General features: G+C 41.1%; 1 protein-coding gene across 7 annotated transcripts in view; it reads left to right on the plus strand.

Moving 5' to 3' along the window:
* Positions 1–20,107, plus strand: part of RASGRP3 (RAS guanyl releasing protein 3) — a 103,887-nt gene extending 83,780 nt beyond the window's left edge. For 4 of the 7 annotated variants that reach the window (XM_035000890.1, XM_035000889.1, XM_035000893.1 and 1 more), the window contains 7 exons: positions 1,358–1,474; positions 4,758–4,873; positions 7,633–7,780; positions 11,737–11,773; positions 14,015–14,140; positions 14,477–14,836; positions 18,193–20,107. In XM_035000890.1, the coding sequence (XP_034856781.1) occupies positions 1,358–1,474; positions 4,758–4,873; positions 7,633–7,780; positions 11,737–11,773; positions 14,015–14,140; positions 14,477–14,836; positions 18,193–18,212 (924 nt within the window). In that variant the 3' untranslated portion in view covers positions 18,213–20,107. Of the gene's footprint in view, positions 1–1,357; positions 1,475–4,757; positions 4,874–7,632; positions 7,781–11,736; positions 11,774–14,014; positions 14,141–14,476; positions 14,842–18,192 lie in introns of all 7 variants that reach the window. The other 3 variants (XM_035000894.1, XM_035000895.1, XM_035000896.1) reach the window with 3 other exon arrangements.
* The last annotated feature ends 891 nt before the right edge of the window (positions 20,108–20,998 follow it).

Consider the following 20,998-nt stretch of genomic DNA (forward strand, 5'->3'; position numbering starts at 1 on the left):
GAACAAAATGAAAAGCTTGATAGAAAGAGCCATGATGTGTATGATGTGTGTGTGAGTGAGTCTAAGTTTTGGTGATCATATCCAGACAGCAGGTAGTTTTTGGTCCTGCTGTCTCACCCACCGCACAACATTGTGAGGGGCTTAAATCCAGTACAATTACTCCTCAATTCCTCTTGCAAACATGTTTATCCCCAATTCAGTATCAAATAAAACCTGCCAATACAAGTTTGCATGCATGCACCAGCAAAGATATTTATATTATTTGAGGGTCCCAGGGAGAGGAATAAAGTGCACAGCACTCTTGGCTGGTCTCCTGATAGGATTGTGTTTTTCCCTTGTGTTGTGTGAATATGTTGTGTGTTATCATCACTGTCTTCTCCACATTATTTAGTGAAAATGTCTTGCAAGAACATGGAAAAACATATAGAGAAAGCAAATTCACTGAAGAGGCTAGAAAGACCTAATTAGCCAAACAGAAGGGATTAAGGATTTTTTTTAAATTTAATTAATTTATTTGACAGAGAGACAGTAAGAGAGGGAACACAAGCAGGGGGAGTGGGAGAGGGAGAAGCAGGCTTCCCACAGGGCTCAATCCCAGGGCCCTGGGATCATGACCTGAGCCAAAGGCAGACGCTTAACGACCGAGCCACCCAGGCGCCCGGGATTAAGGATAATGAGAGAGATGGCAGCTTGAGGACATAAACTTGACGATTCTCGTGGGCCCATTTACTGCACACATCTAATTTTTCACCAACACCAAGTATTAAAGACTTAGACAACTGGTGTTTTATATATTTTATATTATACAAAAATCTGTATGGAGTATTATGTAGGTTTAAGGATGTTTTAGTCATATTTGGGGAACTTGGATAGAATTTTTGGGTGGGCTGGGAGAGCAATATCTTTTTTTCCATTTAAAATAATGGAATTGAGGCTACTGCTAAACAAAATGCACTATCCACAGGTGTATTTAGTCACAGATTAGATTCCATTGGCAAAGATGTTTGTTTTCAGAACATTTAAGTGCTACGTATATGTAAGTTTTTATTAGTACTATTAATATATAGAATGTATATGTCTTTCTTAGTGTCCCCTAATTGCTCAAGGTCTCAGATAAAGTTGAAAAATGTCTTTTCTCGGGCGCCTGGGTGGCTCGGTCGTTAAGCGTCTGCCTTCAGCTCAGGTCATGATCCCAGAATCCTGGGATCGAGTCCCACATCGGGCTCCCTGCAAGGAAGCCTGCTTCTCCCTCCCCCACTCCCCCTGCTTATGTTCCCTCTCTCGCTGTGTCTCTCTCTGTCAAATAAATAAATAAAATCTTAAAAAAAAAAAAAGAAAAATGTCTTTTCTCTGTCAGCAGCCTACCTCCCCTACGACGCCCACCAAGCCCGTGGTGCCCCTGGAGTGGGCTTCAGGAGTGATGCCGAAGCCAGATCCCACGGTCATCAACAAGCACATAAGGAAATTAGTTGAGGTAAGTGGTTGAGAGAGTGGAGACTGAGCACTAGAAGGCCCTTTTCTCTTTCCAGAATATTCTGTCATTGCCCAAGAATCAGCTGAAGTCAATGAAAACAGCCCTCTAGCAGGTAGGAGCAATTTAGCAGACACTTAGCTCTACTTGGCATTGGCCTCTAGGGGAGAGTATCCCGGAAAGGCCCTCTTTTCCCTTCTTGTCATTCTGTTCTCATTTGCCCAAATACCCTCAGCTACTTCCAACTCTTTCGGTAGCATTTGATGCCTCCACTATTGCCCCTGCAACTTGAGGGACTATTTGGGGATTAGAATCTACTCCTGAGAAACCTACATGGGTCACAATAAAATGCCCAATAAATTGATTGCATGAGGGTAGGAAAAGATCCTGTAGGTGCAGTTTCTCTTGCTGTATATATTGGGGTCTGTGACACAGCAGCACAACGCCATTTGGGTCAGAAACATCACTTAATGATGGGAAAGTCTCTATCAGAAGTTTCCACATAGAAAGAAGAATAGAGGGGCGCCTGGGTGGCTCAGTCGGTTAAGTGTCTGCCTTTGGCTCAGGTCATGATTCTGGGGTCCTGGGATGGAGCCCCTCCATCCCACCCCCCAAGTTGCTGAGCAGGGAGTCTGCTTCTCCCTTTCCCTCTGCCCCTCCCCCCACCCCGATCATGTGCTCTCTCTCTCAAAATAAATAAATAAAATCTTTAAAAATAATAAAAAGAAAGAAGAGTAGAAGTGCCAATGTGCAGAAAATGGAAACATACCTGTCAGTAAAAACTATGACCCCTGATTAAACATCTGCTTTAATGGGTGGGTATGATGCAATAGGATCGTGTCTTTGGGATAAAATGAACATTTTGCTGGGGATGGATGGTTAAAGAAAAAGAAAGAATGTTCTACATCTTGGATCATCCAGGGAACTATAGTGCACTGGAAGAAAAGTTCTGTGGAGCATGTGAGGCAGCAAGGAAAGGTCAGAAAGGATGAAGGAAGGCATTGAGAAGCATAAGGTCCAGTGGAGACCATGTGCTGATGTTGTGGTCACAAACCCAACTTGGAGCCAAGGAAGGGGGTGGGATCCAGGCAGGAAAGAGTTGCAGCTCAGGAAGGTCTGGAGCCAGGAAACGAAAGACAGAATGATTCTCTCCCACTCTTTTCTCTGAATGCTCATTCCATTATCTGCTGAAAGACTTTCTTTGCTCCATTTGGGGAGTCTGTTTTGCCCTCTCCCCCGTCCTCTCTCTCTCCCTCTCTCCTCCCTTATGCCATCTCTCTTATTTTCTCTCCAATTCCAATTTCATGGGGGAAGGTTGGCCCAGTTTGGATAAATTGCCTACTTTTGGCTCAATCAAATGAAAGACTGGGTTTTATTATGAAATTTGCATACTAAATTTTATTCTACAAAAAGATTGTACTTTCAACATAAATATGGATTTTAGGCTATAAATAGTAGGCACTCTATAATGGTCAATTTTAAGCAATTTTGATTGTAGATAAATATTGATATTGGGACTTGCAGAAAAAGGTAGTGCTTTATGATTTTGCATAATTCAGTTATCTATAGATAAACTTACAATGGGTGCTAAACAGTTATATTTTTAATGAAGCAATTTGTTCATTTATATCTTGGTCATCTCCCAAAACACTTCTGAAGCAGTTTGCTACATAGGGCAATACGAATAAAGTAGAATAGACAGAAACCATAGGAAAAAGGGAGAAAGACTCGTTATAATCTTGCATACATGTGTTTCCGGGGAGAACTTAACAAACCTTTTTGAAAATCTGATTTAGCAGAGGGCAATGGAAGACTCCTTTTATTTTTCTCTGATTATAAAGAGAGTCAGAATCATTGTAAATATGCAAACTTTTCATAAAATAGAATCCAAGTTTTACTTTTAGGTCGTGGGAATTCTGCTCTCTAGGGATAAACACTGATAATTTGTAAATTATCTTGTATGACTTTATTTCCCCCCCCCCATAAACACACTCACACCCACGTATGCCTCTGAGTAACATTGTTCAACTATTTTCCTAGAACAGATTCCCCTAAGTGGAACTGCTGGGTCAGAGAGTAAGCAGACTGTTCTCCAGAAAGACTGTGGCTATTGACTTCATCAAGTAATATGAGAATGCCTGTTTTCTCATACCCTAGGAAATTACCAATTATCTTAATGTTTTCCTATCTGAGAGGTTAAAAAAAGTTTTCTTTGCATTTCTATAATTATTAGCAGAATTGAGCATTTTCCATGAATATACTGGCCATTTGTATTTCTACTTTGGTGATCTCCCGTTTTCCTTTTATGTCTTTGCTCTCATGTATATTGCAAACAATCTTCAATGTCATTTATCTTTGAATTTGTTAGCTGGGCTTTTTCGATTCAGATATTTTGCATTTTATGTAATAAAATGTTTTCATTTATAGCTGCTGACTTTGATGTCATGGTAAGAAAGGCCTTTCCTACTCAAAGATCACAAAATATAAAATATATTTTTATCTATTTACCTTTCATACTTTTGTAGCTTTATTTTTTACATTAAAATATTTAATGCATCTAGAATTTAGTTTAGGGGCAACTGATTTTGTAAGATTATTAGCCATTACCTCAACAGTAATTATTGGATAATTTTTAATTTCCCTATGGATTTGAAAACATACTTTTTAAGATTCTAAATTCCTGAATATACATAGATCTATTTCCAGACTCTGCTATCTGTAGTAAGTTATGGTACCATGTTGTTTTGATTAATGTAGCTTTGTAGATTATTTGATTTCTGATAGGACACATTCTCCCTCATTACTTCTCATCTTAACAATTTTAGGCTATTCTTAACATGTTCACTTCTATTTGAACTTTAGAATCAATTTGTTCATTTAAAACAAATTCTCACTGGAATTCTGACTGGAATTACATTAAAAGTATACTTGAAGTTTTTGGATAATTTAACATTTTTAAAGCTTCATTTTCTATCAGCATGGTATTGGCATTTGTGAATTCACCAAGCTTAACTCTTACTAAAACTGAAGTTTCAGTTTAGACCTCACTTTCTCCAGGAAACCTTTTAAAATCTCCCTCCTGTCTCCCCTCCCCTCATGGCACCCTGTTTTTATCCTCAGCATTGCACTTATCTTCTTATACCATAAAGGCTTCTTGATTTCATTATCTCCCACTGGATTCTAAGCTCCTCAATAGAATAATATGCTAGTTATCACTGCTTTCCCAGTAAGTTCAGAGCCTGACTCATAAATATTTATTCCATAAATATTTGTCTTTCCTTTGCAGTCTGTGTTTAGAAACTATGACCATGACCATGATGGGTACATCTCCCAAGAGGACTTTGAAAGTATAGCTGCCAATTTTCCCTTTTTGGATTCCTTCTGTGTGCTGGACAAAGATCAGTAAGTTTTAATTTTGTTATATTTTAATGCAACTGTCCTGAGCAGAAAATTAGTGTCAGAGGAGAACAGGGATACCTTTAACGTACATCCTGACAGCTTTAATCCCAGCGTATTGATGAGACAAGTCTGATGTTTTGCTGATTTTTTTCTTGGTGTCCACAAACATGACTGGTTGGATGAAATCACAGGGCAGACTGCACCATCAGTGTTGAGTGTGATGCCCATTTGCAAATGAGCCTGAGTCTCCATTTCCCATGTTACTTCTGCTTAGCTATTTCATCAACCCCCAAGCCTCCATCAAAAAGAGTAGGGGAGAAATACAGTTACACCTAGGCTGGTAGAGTCCTCAGCATCAGTGGACCTAAGGGCAAGACTAAAACTCACCAAGTAAGTAAAATTATTTTAAGTTACTTACAGTCTTGAGAAAAGCAGGTGATATCTACAGATAGCCAAGAAGTGTCCTCGCTTTGTTTCTCTCTTTGCTAGCTCAAAGGTTGTTTTGATAAATGAAGTAAAAATATATTTCTCTTTAGCTTCAAATGATTCCTGGAAAATTAAATGACTTTAGAGGCTAAGATCCAGCTCATTAGAAAACAATGATAAAATATATACATATTGCGGAGAAACACTGGCATTAGTAATCTGACTGCTTAATTTTTAATTCTGTGAGATTAGTTCCTAGTTTAAAAATCATCTGTAATGAGGTGTTAGATTTTATATTGGTGAAATGTCCAAACTATATCACCTTAGAATTCTTTAATATTTTTGATGGTGTGATAATTTTTAAAAAATTAAATCTGTAAGTAATTCAATACACCAAGGAAAGCCTTGATATTTTATCATAACATCTTAAAACCTTAATTCATCTTCATTGTATATCTAGAACAAAGAATACTTTTTTAAATAAATTATTAGAAACATAAACTTCTTTTACAAAATAAAATTTAAGTTTCCTGCTAACTACCCATTTCCCTTAGTTTGTTTCTGTCCGTGACATGTAGGTAGGACATGAACTTAAAATTACTTCCTATTCTTCGTTTCTTTTTTCTGCTGGTTCTTTAGATGGACCTGACACTGTTCCAGAAAAGATATATAAATACATTTTTTTCTAAAAACGAAGGTTTGAAATATTCATAGCTTACATGATTTTTGTCAAAGAAGCTGAGATATGTTGATTTTGAGAGGCAAGTAAAACATCCAGGAGGAGATTCTAGCAAGCTGTAGATATGGTACCAAGATTCAGGAGAACAGTTTTGGAGATATTGATTGCTAGGTCTTCAGCCCAGCCGTGCAAGCTGAAGTCCCGGGCGGGAGAGCAAATTCTGTTGGAAAAGTTGAGAGCAACATGAGCTTAGGGCCTGAGGACTGCAGCTTGGGGACCCTTCCTCCCACATGCAGATGAAAGGGAGACATGGATCCTGCAGGAGAGCCAGAGAAGGAGGAGCATGGGAGGCAGGAGAGAAACGGGGCTGTGTGGAATCACAGGGGTACGTGGAGGAGAGAGTGTCAAAAAGGAAAAACCCTGTCTGCATGTCACATGCAGCCAGGAGGTCAACAACGTCAAGTAGTGAGCAAAGGGGGTGCCTGGGTGGCTCAGGCGGTTAAGTGTCTGCCTTCAGCCCAGGTCATGATCTCAGGCCCTGGGATTGTTCCCCATGTCGGGCTCCCTGCTCAGTGGGGAGCCTGCTTCTCCCTCTCCCTCTGCCTCTCCCCCTGCTTGTGCGCTCTCTCTCTCTTTTCTGTCAAATAAAATCTTTTTTTAAAAGTGAGAAAAGGCCACTGAGGACATCATTGTGACCGTTTCAACAGAACGGTAGGGTTAGAAGCCTGTTTATATGGAGGGAAGAGTAATGGAAGGAAATGGGGGAAAAAACCCCTCTAATTAATATTCTTTTTGAAAACTTTGGGAGTAAGAAAAGGTAGAGAGAAAAGACAGGTGCCAGGGATGGAAGCAAGATTGAGGAAAGACATTTTCCAGGCGGGGAAGTTGCGAGCGTATCTTTACACAGAGGAAGGAGCGGGTGAAGAGACTGCGCAGAACCTGGAAGGAGCTGTGTCCTGGGAGACTGCAGAGTAGGGGATGGGAGCGTGACTTCCTCAGAGACAGGAGGACCCAAGAGAGGACAGATGAGATACAAGGAATTCTGAATTGGCACAGAAGGGTGTGGTCTCCAGCACAGGCCGATGTGGAGAGAAGGCAGTATGAAGATCACCTACTTCATGTGGATTTGATCTTCTTGATAAACAAGAGGTCTGGATATGTGCTGGTGGGTGCAACCAGAGGTTCTGTGTGAAGAAGATCTGGAAGAATCGCTCTAGGAAATGGTCTATAAGCCAGTAAGACATGAATAAAAGATTACCAATGGCAGTGGCCTGGATGACATCAGGCTGAATGAATTTGAGAATGGCGGGCCCAGTTATTACAGTTTTTTGCCTTTCTCTAGCAGCCTAATTCTTGCACACCCTATTGCTAGGGATGCGCTAGAAAGGAGATTTCCTTCTAGAAGCTACCATTTGGTAATGAAGGAGACTTTCTGTGCTACGGAGCACAGGATACACATACGTATCTTCTCCTTACTAAGAGCCTTTGGCACTAAATGCTGTCCTTCAAGGTCCTCTCCTTTCAGAAAGAGCAGAGAAGTAAACACTCCCCACCTGCTTTTGGCCACAAAGGTTTGGGGAGTTGGGTGATCACAGTGTGTCAGCCACTTAGCAACATGGTCTTCAAAGATCCCTCCCTTTTCTGATTCTCTTCACAGGGATGGCCTTATTAGTAAAGATGAAATGATGGCTTACTTCCTGCGAGCTAAGTCCCAGTTACACTGTAAAATGGGACCGGGATTTGTCCATAATTTTCAGGAGATGACCTATCTCAAGCCAACCTTCTGCGAACACTGTGCAGGATTTGTAAGTCTGTTTTCCATTGTTTTCTCTTGTGTGTAATTTGTGCCTCATTCTGAGAAGGTAGGAAAATGATACACCAACGGAGTCCATTGTCTGCTTTAGGTCAGAAGTAAAATATGATGGCTCCCTGAAATTAAAAACTAAGTTGAAAAGCAAAAACAGGGTGCCTGGGTGGCTCAGTTGGTTAAGCGACTGCCTTCGGCTCAGGTCATGATCCTGGAGTCCCGGGATCGAGTTCCGCATCGGGCTCCCTGTCAACAGGGAGTCTGCTTCTCCCTCTGACCCTCCCCCTCTCATGTGCTCTCTCTCTCTCATTCTGTCTCTCAAATAAATAAAATCTTAAAAAAAAAAAAAGCAAAAGCAAACTCTGCAGGTTTCACTATGTTCTTTCTAGGAATGTAGGGCTGGTGACAGGAAAGGATAGTGAGGCTTGTTAACTCAAGAGAGCAGTTTGTCTGTTAATCCCTGCCAAGGAAAGTTCGGCCCAAGGAGCCTTGGCATTTATGGCTAATACTCATAGCAGGTGCAATTAAGGGGATTATTTATCTTAGCCAGTTCCTCCCAGTTCTTGCTTCATGTGATGTCAGTCACTAGAAATCCATTATGGCATGGCTCAATGATTCATAATTCAAAAGGAAAAAAATATTTTCAGAGGGAAGATAGTTATAATAATCAATAACATTTATTTGGCACTTGACAGTAATGAAGTGCTTCCATACACGTTAATGTAATTAATCCTCATAACTAGCTCATGAGGCGAATATTTTATTCTCCCCATTTGCCTATCAGGACAGAGAGGTTCAGAGGGTATAAGTTTCCCGGGACCCTACAGCCCATAATTACCAGAGCCAAGGCTCAAACGCAGGTGTTCTGACCCTAATCCCGTGCTCTAAGTACACCACTGCACGGACTGGAGATTGTACACTTCAGTTCCCCACGTTGGATAATTCTCTGGCAACTAAGGGCAGTGTTGGTCCTGATACTGAACAAAGACTCATGCGCCCTGCAAGTCTAGTTGTTACCCAGGGTGTAGAAGATGAAAATGTGGTCCTCTAGGTGAGGCTGGCCCGGCAGCCCGCATGACTACCACTCCTCTGTCCAGAGGCCAGAACTCAGTTGTGTTAGCTTCATTCAGCCATCGTGTTCCCCTGGAGACCCATTTGAATTCACAGCTGCTATCACAACTGCCAAAATAACAGTTTTCCCATCCCATGCTTGAAAGACTGGCTCTGAGGGGCCCAAGGACAGGAGTTTGTGTTCAAGCACATACTCCCCTGAGAATGGGTGAATAAGAGGCAGTAGTTACCTCAAAGATGGCCCCAGGTGGTCACTGCAGTGGATGTGATCAAGGGGCAAGGCCAGCCCACCCAGCTGTCCTCGCCCACCCCAGAGAAGGAGAGATTCTTCTTCTGTCAGGTTCACCACTGGGATTTCATCACCTGACCACTTTATCATACAACAAATATGTCTCCTTTTTCATATTTCTTTCCTCTGCTGGGAAATCTTGGTTGTATCTACACCAAAAAATGCTGAAGTAGGATAGGGCCGTGTACAACTCTTCTGCAGAGCGGGGCCCAGTGAATCTGTTAGACCATGGCTTAGCTCCACCGAAAGTCAGGTTGAGACATCTGCCCTTTGGTATGGTGTGAGAGTTGGCGGGCTCTTATCAAATCTCAAGGTCTTATCTGTGCCCTCTAGTCCTTCTGGGTATCTTTCCCTTCTGTGGAGGCATGGGTTCTGTAGAAGCAACAAGGTGGTCTTTCTCAGGAGCTTCCACACTTCCCTTCCTGACTCATCAGAGCAGGTTTGCTGGTGCTAGGTTCTTGATGCATCTGTGATAAGGTATAAAGCTCTGGACTTGAGTCTGGAACCCTGACTTTGAATCTCAGTTCTGCCCTTATTAAATTTATGTCCTTGAGCAAATTATTGATCATCTTTGAGTCTCTGTTTTCCTATCTGTAAAAGAGAGTTAATTAGCACTCCCAGTCCAGTGCTCCTTACACCATAGTCCGTCCAAATCCTAAAGCAACCTGAGGTCTCAAATTAAAGGACTATGGGAAATATTCCTATACACCCATCTCCATGAGGTCACTGTCTCCTGTCTGTGGCTGGCACGCTGACCCAGAGCCCCTTCCTGCCTTGTGTCGTCTCCTAGTTATTAAGGAGCGTTAGCAAGCAGTGCCCTGAGTTTCCCTCCTGCTAGGACTCAGGCTTCACTCTATCTTTTCTAGCAGTTCCTGCAGCTTTGCTAATAATGTGCCATATCTGGATATTAGAACGCTTCTTCTTAAATCTTGTCCTTTCTTGTCCTAGATCAGTGGCTTTTGCTCACACACAAAACACCCAGGAGCAGTGGCTTCATGTGACACATCCTTCTTTCCCTGCTCACTAGCAACAAGACCTTGCCAAGTGACTTCACCTCTCGAGAGCCCAGTCTGTATATACATAGCATTGGATGAGTGAATACACATAAAAAGCTTAAAACTGTGCCTCTCACACAACCAAAGTTAATAAATGTTAGCTATCATTACTATGGGTATTACTCTCACCAAGGTCTCTGTGAGGAAACAATTTCTTATCACTGCACAGTTTCCCAGATGTGGGACCTTGCAGATTATTTAATTCTCTGGATCGTCCCACTCACCTTTTATGGGAGAAAAACAAACTCAATTATCTTGAAGGTCCCTGTATCTCTGACATGCTGGGATTACCCCAACCCCACTTCCCTTTTCTGCATAGACTGCTCCTCACCTCTTCTGGTCATCTGAGGTAACAAGCCTTGCTGCCAGTTAGTTGTCTTAATAATCCTTCCTTCCCAGGACACATTTGCATCTTAATAATGTACTCCGGAGGACCCGCTAACTTTTAAGACTCAAAGGAATCACTTTCCACTGGTGGAATTTCCTTGTCAGAAAGAGGGTTAAGGATCAGTCTTCCTGATGCCTCGAGTCACTTCATATTGGCAACTATTTATTCTTCTTGTAGGGAGGGTCATGAACAATGCCACACTCAGGATATTGTTCCCCTATCATACATGTAAATGACACCCCCATCAGCCCCAGTAGGCCACCAGCCCTGTTTCTTTCAAAATCATTTTATTACAAAGATATCAGTCACCTAACCTAACCACTAAAAGGTTAAAAAATGGGGGTTTTGCCAGCTTGAGCTAAGCCCACTGAATTCATCAATATTGTATGTTTCTGTGTCCCTGGGACCTGTGGGCAATGCTGAGAGTCATGGAGAAGAACACGGTGTGTCAGGGGGGCGAACACACTACCCACAGGATGATCCTCCAAGCCACCTGGACAAACACCCCCTCCTTAAACTGTAGGCCCTCACATCTCTCCTGAGACACTCGTCACTTACTACATCCTCCTTCCTCTGTGGTTGGCAGAATCAGAGTGTTTTCTGAATCTCCCTGAGCTCTGGCACAGGCCAAACACTGAGCAATCAGAGAATGAATACATGAACAAATAGATCTTTTCCTTTTCTATATTCTTTCAAGGCACAAATGCTACTCAGAAAAGAACCTAGCTCCATGCAAATGCTTTAGTGGGATATGCACCCCTTAGGTTTCTTAATTTCCTGTAGAGGGCGCCAAGAACAGCTGGAGTGATGAAAAAGAAGGCAGAGGGAGCTGGGAGCTTCCAAAAACAGTGACAGTCTCCCTGGTAAATTGAGCTGAGAGCGCATTATACCAAAGTCCAATAAATGTACCAACGTCAGTTTCCCATCCCGGCTCCCATTTGGCTTTCAGAAAGAAAAGGGAAGCAAAGCTGTTATCACCCCAGCTGCAGTGAGCTTCTATCTGACAGGAAGGGTGTCAGGATCAGCTACATCCTGTTTGTGCTCCACCAACCATCGTGCTTCCCAGGACTTCCTTCTTTCTGGCCTTGTTTTTTTTTTTTTTTCCCCAGATTTTAATTCAGGTTCTCTCATTCTTTTGTCTTTTGTTTCAGCTCTGGGGCATAATCAAGCAAGGATACAAATGCAAAGGTAAATAAATGTTATTTGGTAAAATTTTAAAATGGGACGTGTGGGGCAGGAATCAAATTGTCTGATGAAACCACAAAAACTCTTGGCATCATGGAGAACTCAGCTCTTTGGACCACTGGCAACTGAAGAGGTAATGTGTCTAGGAAAAAAACAAAACAAAACCTAGAGTTTTGGAGAGCCCCAACTGGAATTTTATAGTTTGTTGTGAGAGCAAGAAAACCATCCTTATCAAGCCACATACATGTGGCCCCATCTCTAGGATGTCTTGTGAATCATCAGCACACAATTAGGGTGGGAACTCTGGAGTGGGACAGGCCTAACTAAAATACCATATGAAAGAACCTTGTCCTTCATGGGAATAAGCACACACTCATTCCCGTAATACATATGCCTTTCCGCTCTCACAGGTAGCTTTTCTTTTCTCCACTAAATCACAGATGATGATTAAAAAAGAGGAGAAGCCTTAAAACTTATTTTTGTCCCTTTCAATGAATTTGTTCATATAGTTCCCCATTTAACTGAAATTTATAAACAAATAAGTATGTACTTGATAAAGGCAATACATATGCATATTAATAGGCACTTAGGACTGTGTTGTTACTTGCATGTATGATCATTATATATTATTGGTGTTTAATTTAAGAAATTGCTGGATAGTTTATGCAGACTATTTGTACTGATGGTTTTAAGAATCCAACAATGCTCTTAAAAGATATAACTACAGAAGGAAACTTCTTCATCACAGAACGCCTTCAGATTAATACTATTCCCTTATGGTGTCTTTTTTTTTTCTAGCTATCTTACAGGCTTGGGCCTCGTGTTGTATGAACAGAGTTCCCTGAAGCTAGATGGGAGCCACCTTTTAGTCTCAAAAACCTTCCCTTTAGTTCCTGGTATTAGTTGTCTGAGTGTAACTTGGATTTTTGCTTTCAAGCAGCAAAAATACTGCAATATCTTACCACCTAGCCATAGTTTTATTCTCGCTTCTGACCCTTAGCCTCTAAAAAGACACACACACACATATAAACACACTTTTATGGAGATGAAAATCAATTAAGCCCTTGGATCAGCTGTGTGTATACGTATTTTCTCTTAAAGGCAATGGAATGAAAAAATTAAAATAGACTGAACATTTCATTTTAATTTAGTCTTTCCATGATGTCATTACAAGAGCATTTGAAATAAGACCATTTGGGGGAAAAGCAAGTATCTGAAAGAATTAGAAAGGTCCTGTTTGATAGTGAGAGAGAAATATGTTCTTTAAAATGATCCTGTCTGGGGCACCTGGGTGGCTTAGTTGGTTAAGCGACTGCCTTTGGCTCAGGTCGGGATCGAGCCCCGCTTTGGGCTCCCTGCTCAGCAGAGGAATCTGCTTCTCCCCCTCCCCCTGCTCGTGTTCTCCCTCTAGCTCACTCTCTCTCTCTTTCAAATAAAGAAAATCTTTAAAAATAAAATGATCCTATCTGTTCAGTAATTCTAAGAGAAATGTAGGACCCTTTATGGGAAATAATTGTGTTGCTCTTTTCCAAAGCAGCCAAAGTTTTCTACCCCAAGCAGCAATTAATAGTCTGCTTTCTTAACTAAAAGCGTTCTAATGGGGGATTTCACAGAGTCTACTGTTTCAAAGCCATAAAGTCAAATCTGGAACATAATACTGGGCATAAGCCCACCTTGTTTTCTGTTTCTATGCAAAGAAAGAAAGCAGGACATAAAATCACTTGTTCTGGAAAAGATGTGGAGGAATGAAGAAGAATAAAAAAAACGCAAGTGAATACTGAATGAAGGGACACCTTGCTGTAGATGAAGAGAGGCAGCTCTTGGTCCTGGGAGACACTACAAGCTGGGGTTTCTTTCCCTCATTCTGGCTCAGGGAGCCTCTTGATGGAGAATCTGTCTTGGCCTGGGAGAAAACCCCAGTCCCATGGAATTTGCATTTAGTTTGGGGCAAAGGCAACTCCTCACTAGGTCTGTCCCCTGCTTGTTTGCTCCCCAGCACCTGGATGAATTGTGCAGAAGAAGAAGTTGAACAAATGTGAGAGGAACCCCAGGAAGGCTAGCAAGTCCCACTGGCCCTTTTCCAGCCCCTGGCCACACCCTGCAGGCCTGAGCCGGACTCTGAGTCAACACGGGAAGGGGGATGGGGAGGGCATAGCCGATAGCTCAGGTGCCACCCTGGAAGCCCAGTCAGCACCAGATGCATTGGTTCCCACTAATCATCTGTGATACTTTGGGATTTTTCAGACTGTGGAGCCAATTGTCACAAACAGTGCAAAGACCTCCTGGTTCTGGCCTGTAGGAGATTTGCCCGGGCGCCCTCCTTGGGCAGTAGTCATGGGTCGCTGCCTGGAAGTCCCTCGTTGCCCCCAGGTAATAGCCTCTGCTTTCTTTTCTACCTCGATTTCTTTCTGCTTGCCTTCCCACACTTGGACTTCTGTTGGGTTCTGGATCTGAACCTGCTCAGAGTCCTCGACACCAAGACCTACTTCAGGGTGAGTTGCTATGGCTACACCCTTGACTCCCACTTGCTTCTCTCTGCTTTCAGGTCTCACTTCTATGCAACTCACCTGCAGCCCGTTTGGGTCTGCCTCTCGTCTGTCCCTCTAGGGCCTTGCCCATTGGACTCCTGTTGTTTGCACCAACTTTGATGGTTTGCTATAAAGCGATCAGATGTCAAATAATCACAACAGTCTCCCCCCCTTTCAGTGCAGGATGAGGTGTTCGAGTTCCCTGGTGTCACTGCTGGACACCGAGACCTGGACAGCAGAGCCATCACGCTGGTCACAGGCTCTTCTCGCAAGATCTCCGTGAGGCTACAGCGGGCTACCACCAGCCAGGCCACCCAGACCGAACCTGTATGGTCAGAGGCTGGCTGGGGGGACTCAGGGTCCCACACCTTCCCCAAAATGAAATCCAAGTTCCATGACAAAGCAGCAAAGGACAAGGGTTTTGCCAAGTGGGAAAACGAGAAGCCCAGGGTGCAGGCTGGCGTGGATGTGGTTGACCGGGGCACCGAGTTCGAGCCTGACCAGGATGAAGCAGATGTGGGTGAGACCAGACAGGACGGTGAGGTCAGTTCTGGGTCAAACTACAAGTAAAATCACAAGAAGGAGGCTCAAAGGGGCCAAGATGAACATTATAGTGAGTCCAGGAGACAGCCTCATAGTTTTGAGAGCTGAATGGTTGGGCACTAACACATACTACTTTTCATCTTGCTGTTGGCTAGTTATGTGATCCCAGGCAAATTATTTCTTCTCTTTGCACCTCAGTTTCATCATGTATAAATGGAACCAGATGGGTTCTAAAGCTTAGTGAGGCTGCCATTTCTGTGTACTAAAATGATGTCCCAAGGATCCATGACTTACTGGGTGTACCTGATAGGCCAGTACCCTATACCAGTCAGTTTAGTTTTCCAAGCTAGAATCAGGGCCCACACTCAGGGTGGGGGAGAGAGAGTGATGGGCAGTGGAAGCAAAAGACTTCCACTTGCAGATAGAGAAGAGTGGCTTTTGACAGCATCATTGAGAAGGGGGTGGTAAAAATCAGAGGCATGAGAGACTCAAGGTTCTATAAACCAGGCTTTGGCTCCACATAAAAATTACATTCACATCATCCAAGCATATGGAATTTGTTAGAATAAGCTGAAAATATAAATTGATTCAAGATAGACTTAGATAAATTTATTAGTCAAGAGTCCATAGTGTATTGAGAAGAAAGATTTGGGGAAATTGGTGTCGTATTCCTAACCTTTCAAGCTGTGCCATGGAGGACAGCCATCACCTCTCTATGGAGTCGTTCTCATAAACAGAATTATTGGGTTAGGCAGAGATCCTATTGGATCAAGCCAGTGCTCTTTATTCTTAGGTGGTCCTCCACATTCCACTCTTTAGGAGACCTAAACACACAGTCTCCTTGGTTTCCCATGATGAGAAAAACTCCAATGACCTTTAACCCAAATTCCTCTAGTTCCTTCCTCATTGAAGACAATTAATAAGGAGGCCACAAATTATCTTCAGTCTCATGCAGTTTATTGTAAGTTCCTGCTGAGCCACTTCTTTTTCCTTTCTTGTAACACCAGCTTTTGAAAACAGCTATATTGAGACCTAATTTATGTACTATAGAACATACTAATTTAAAGTATATATATAATTCAGTGGTTTTTAGTAGTCACAGAGATACACAACCATCACTACAATCTAATTATAGAACATTTACATCATCCCCTGGGGATGCCTGGATCACTCAGTTGGTTGAGCATCCGGCTCTTGATTTCAGCTCAGGTCATGATCTCATGGTGGTGGGATCGAGCCCCACATCAGGCTCCACACTCAGTGTGGAGTCTGCTTGTCCCTCTCCCTCTATTCCTCCCCCACCCACTTGTGCTCTCTCCCTCTCTAAAATAAATAAATAAATAAATAAAATCTTTTAAAAAAAAAAATTTACATCATTCCCAAATGTACCCATTAGCGGTCACAGCTCATCTCCCCTACCTCATCCCAGCCCTAGGCAATGCACTAATTTACTCTCTGTCCCTATAGATTTGCAATGCCAACTTTATTTTTAACATTTCTTCATTGATTATCTTGACAAATATTTCAGTCCTATCCTTCCATTTCTTCTACTGCCTGGCAAGTTCAAGCTGGGTATATAAAGATAAATAAGAAAATGTTCCTGATATTATAACAGAAGAAGATATCCTAGGGAAGGGATCTTGACCTGGGGTCTAAATAAGGGCCTCAAGGAGTTCATGAAAGTGTATTATACTTTATGTGAAATTACATATGGACATATGCTCATTTCTGGAGAAAGGGTCAACAGCATTGAACAGATACTCAAGGGAGTCTATGACACTCCCAAAAAGTGAGAAATCACTGTGCAAGATTCTTTGAAATTGTGCTAGTCACCCCATTACCACCTAAGCCTGTGGAGGCTGTTTCCATGAGCAATGTGGCTATAACTAAAATCTCATGAAAAACAAGAGGTTCTATGGGTAGAGTCGTAGGATGCCTACCTAGAGCTTTCATGATGGTGCTCACCTTGTGGACCACCTCTGAATTCAGAGGAGTACCTGCTTTTGCTTAATAAACCGTGAAACTAGCTATGAGTTCACTTCTATTTGCCTAGCACTGTTTAGGGTACTTAAACCTTGCTCCTGGCTTAGGAGAAATTCACTGCCTGTTAGATGGAGGACAATAACTTACATGAGTAGGATTTCCTGATCTTCAATAAGGAAATAGAGACAAAAATCTGGATTTTTTAAATTTAATTTTTTCTTTGAAAATTGAATATTTATATTCAAGTATTATCTTACCCTTTCATTTTTCTCATGTCATAAATCATAGAGATGGTTCACTGACTACTAGTATTCAATTTCATGTGTGCTAATTAGGGAAGACAGTATGTTTGTATATATAATGCATATGGTATACATTGTCCTTCTCATCCAAATCAGTAACAAATGAAAAGATTATTTACCCTTGTTGAGGGAAGAAAGGAAAAAGGAAAAAATGTGACAAAATTACATCAGGGTTGAGTATGTAGACAAAGGGGTTTTCATATTTAAGAATTTTTTTTCTGCCAGGCAAGGCAATGAATAGCATTCAGAGAAATGATCTACAGATTTATTATTTAGAATCAGACGATGTCTATGAATCCTATGAGTAAAAATGATAAACTGACAGAAAAGACAGTTACATTTGTAATCTACGTATTTCCTTTGGTGGAGTTCCAGAATTTATACTCATTTTAAAATACAAGTGTGTGAACATTTTTTGGGACTATGCATATCATTTCTGCAATGATCATTGAGCCCCTGGATGGCAGGGACAAGATGGCAGGTCATGATTACTCTCTTGGCAGTAAGAATATGTATATTTTCTTTATAATGCTTCTTCGTTTTCCCTTATCTTCTACTAAATTAAATCTAATTAACAAATATCATAGAAGGGCTAGGAAATGCTGGAGTAAATAAAGTTTGATATGTTTACATATATCTCTCCCTACATATTTCTCTATATACCTATGCAGATATGTGTGTGTGTGTGTGTATATATATATATATATATATATATATATATATATATATATAATTTTCCCTTACAAATTTTCTCAGTGCCCTTATACAAATTTACATTGTGGATTTCTAAAAGGGAAACCTCAGCAAGAAGCATTTCATAGACCAGGGTCTTGTGGAGCACCTTTTAGGGCATTAATGTAAGCAAACTTGTTGGACTCTGTAGGATTTAAGATTTCATAAGCTATGTAGACTACACGATCTTTTGATTCCCTCTAAATCTTGAGAGCACAAAGTACTGATTATTTGGGATGTTCCCTCGAATGTCACTGGTAAACTGCTTTCTAAGAATATTCTTGCTTGCTTAAATGCGACCCAGCTATACAAAAGATTCTGATTCGTATTGCAGGATGGCTGACTTCAGGCTGAGGACACTGGAGGCAATAATGTTGGCATTTGGAAGGAGCAAGATGAGAAATTCTGAAGAACACTCCAACTCAGGAAGTTATCTGAAAAGATATCTTGGACTTTTACTGCCTGGTGACACCATGGGGTCTCCCTGATTGGACTGTGGGACAGAGGATTTACCCTATGAACTACTTATTTCCTCCTCCCCAGGCCCTAGTCAGGTGTCACCAAGTCTGGGTGATGTAGTTGGTAGATTTCTCTGTGTCTTTCCCTAGAGCCATTTATATATGAGTGAAGTGAAAGCTTTTCTGCATGTACTTGATACTCATTCTCTAAACTCTACTTTTTTGTGAGAATATTATTTCAGTATTTTGTAAGCTTTTGGTGGGGAGGAGTCAATTTAGAGGTCTTTTTTGTGTGTGTGTGTGTGTGCTTTTTGGACGGGACCAGGACTTATTTTCTTGAGGGACAAGAAAGCTCTTCAGATCCTGGAATGAGGTGGTTCTTCTAATACAAGGAGATGTTTACATTGTTCTTACCCTACAGTTGCTATTACGATGTGTAACAAGTCATACATTTATATTCACATAAGTCTTACCAATTCTGCATCATAAGGAAACTATGACACAGCCATGAAAACTCTCCTGATATTTATAAGTGCCGTGGGGGAAATTAAATATACTTGTCTTAGTGACTAGGTTTAGCCATCTTTCTTAGGACTCCTGTTAAGACTGCCAGTAAGAAATTTGGATGGTGATTACAAAATCAATTAAAGTTTCAGGGGATAAAATTTAGGAGAAAAACAAACCAACAAGCAAACCACTTAGTGAAATGAAAAACAATCAGCAATTCTTTAAAAACTCAAAATAGTTTTAAGAACTTTGTTAGAAATGAAAAGTTTTGGTTATAAGAGAGAACTTTTGTCCTCTTCCTAAGAAATTGCCATCTGTAATTAAAAGAATAGTCATAGAAATCCAATCATCAGAAACCACCTTGGATTAACATTTCATTTCAGCTTTTAAAGTATCAGTATTTTCAATGTTTCCCTTTGACCTAAATAGCTAGACATGGGTCTGTTTTTTATATGATTAGAGGAGAGCAAACTTAGTTCAAAGTGTTCAAATAGAGAGACTGGATTGAGCCAGTGGATGAGGGGATTGACCTGCTGCCACATGGCCAGTGAGAAATTGTACCCACAGAAGTGCACTCATTTTCATTGGGAGTTTAAATGTGTATACCATATAAGACTGAATTTATTTCTATTTGGGGCAGTCACTTCAGTAAAGAAATCCTTCTCTTTTTCCATTAGATAAAATTGAGGACAGTTCTACTTAGCAAACACTTGACCACCTGCTCTGGGCAGGTCCTGCACTAGATGCACAAAGACAAGCAACATTTGATCTCTATCCTCAGGAGAGATGGTTCCTTAAAGTACAGTTCCAGATTTGCTAGGACGGACTTAATTGTGCCAAACAGATTGAGAAATCGATTTGCAGAAACATTGCAAATTAAATGAAGTTATTAGTTGACGGAGCTTTGAATAATCTATGTAATAAGAGAACTCACCATTTGCAAAGCACCTCAAAAAGCAAGCAGCCATCCCTGAGTGTTGGCTCTGTGTATATATACTATCTATTCCTATTCATAAATGCAATGAAATACATGTTAACAAAATTAAAAAACAGAAAATGGCAACTTAAGTACATGAAAATTCTTGTGTGTTTTTTTTTACTTTTAAGAAAATTCAGGAAGAAAATTTGGATTATTATTTTTCCTCTCAAAGCAATTATTTCACTTGTCACTTTGTTTGGGTTATTTTTTGAGTTTTCATATATAAGAAGAGTTTTATATTATCAGCCTTCCTGTGACAAAGATATTAAATGTACCTCAACTAAAAAGCAAATAAATACAAACAACAAAGAAAATAAAACAAACATATATTTGTGTGTATATGTGTATACACACACACACACACTCACACACACTACTATTATGACTTTGCTAAAGAGGAATCTGTGTCCACCATGAAGCTGCTTTATAATGCTGATTATATTATTTACTTACAACCAATGGTGACTCTGATGTTTCCAATCTGTCAGTTTCCCATTATCAGTAATATAAGTAAATTAGGCAAACCCACAGTGAAGCAAAAAAAAAAAACTATGACATTTGGTCCCTCCAGACCTCCCTTTTGTAGGTTTAATGATCATTAACACCTTTTAGGTGAAAGGCAAAAGAAAACCAGACTCTTAACAGTGACTATTATCAGGTACCAGGAGAGAATACGTCAGATACTGCAACCGAGTCTTCCTTGAAGGATGTACAAATTGGATTGATGGCGTTTTTTAGATATGCCTAACCAGAGCGTGGCCCTAATTGGTATTGAACACTTTATGTTAGTGGCCTCCCAAAGCAATAATGTCCCCAAATGTCCATGGTAACAGAGTCTCTCCAAAGGTCCAAAGGGCTTGCTGTTTAACAGTGAAGCAGGACTCTTACAGAAGGGAGCACCAAACTGTTGTTGATGGTAGGAACCTTAGCATTCCTAAAATAAACACACTGGTTTTTGACTGAGGAGGTAGATTCAGTCAAGTGAGGTATTGCCGCATGCCTCTGGCTTGCAATCTGCAATCGGATTTAAAGCCCATCTCTGCCGGTTGTAGTCATGAAACCCTGGGCAAGTCATGTACATCTGCTTGAGCCTCAATTTCCTCGTTTGAAAAGGAGAGATTTCACCACCTTCCTCAACTACCTCACAGAGCTGTTGTAAAGATCAGGTCAAATAGTATATGTAAAAGTACTTTGTA

Source organism: Mirounga leonina, unplaced genomic scaffold, assembly GCF_011800145.1.
Source record: "Mirounga leonina isolate KUSES-001 unplaced genomic scaffold, KU_Mleo_1.0 Mir_125, whole genome shotgun sequence".
NCBI classification, from domain to species: domain Eukaryota; kingdom Metazoa; phylum Chordata; class Mammalia; order Carnivora; family Phocidae; genus Mirounga; species Mirounga leonina.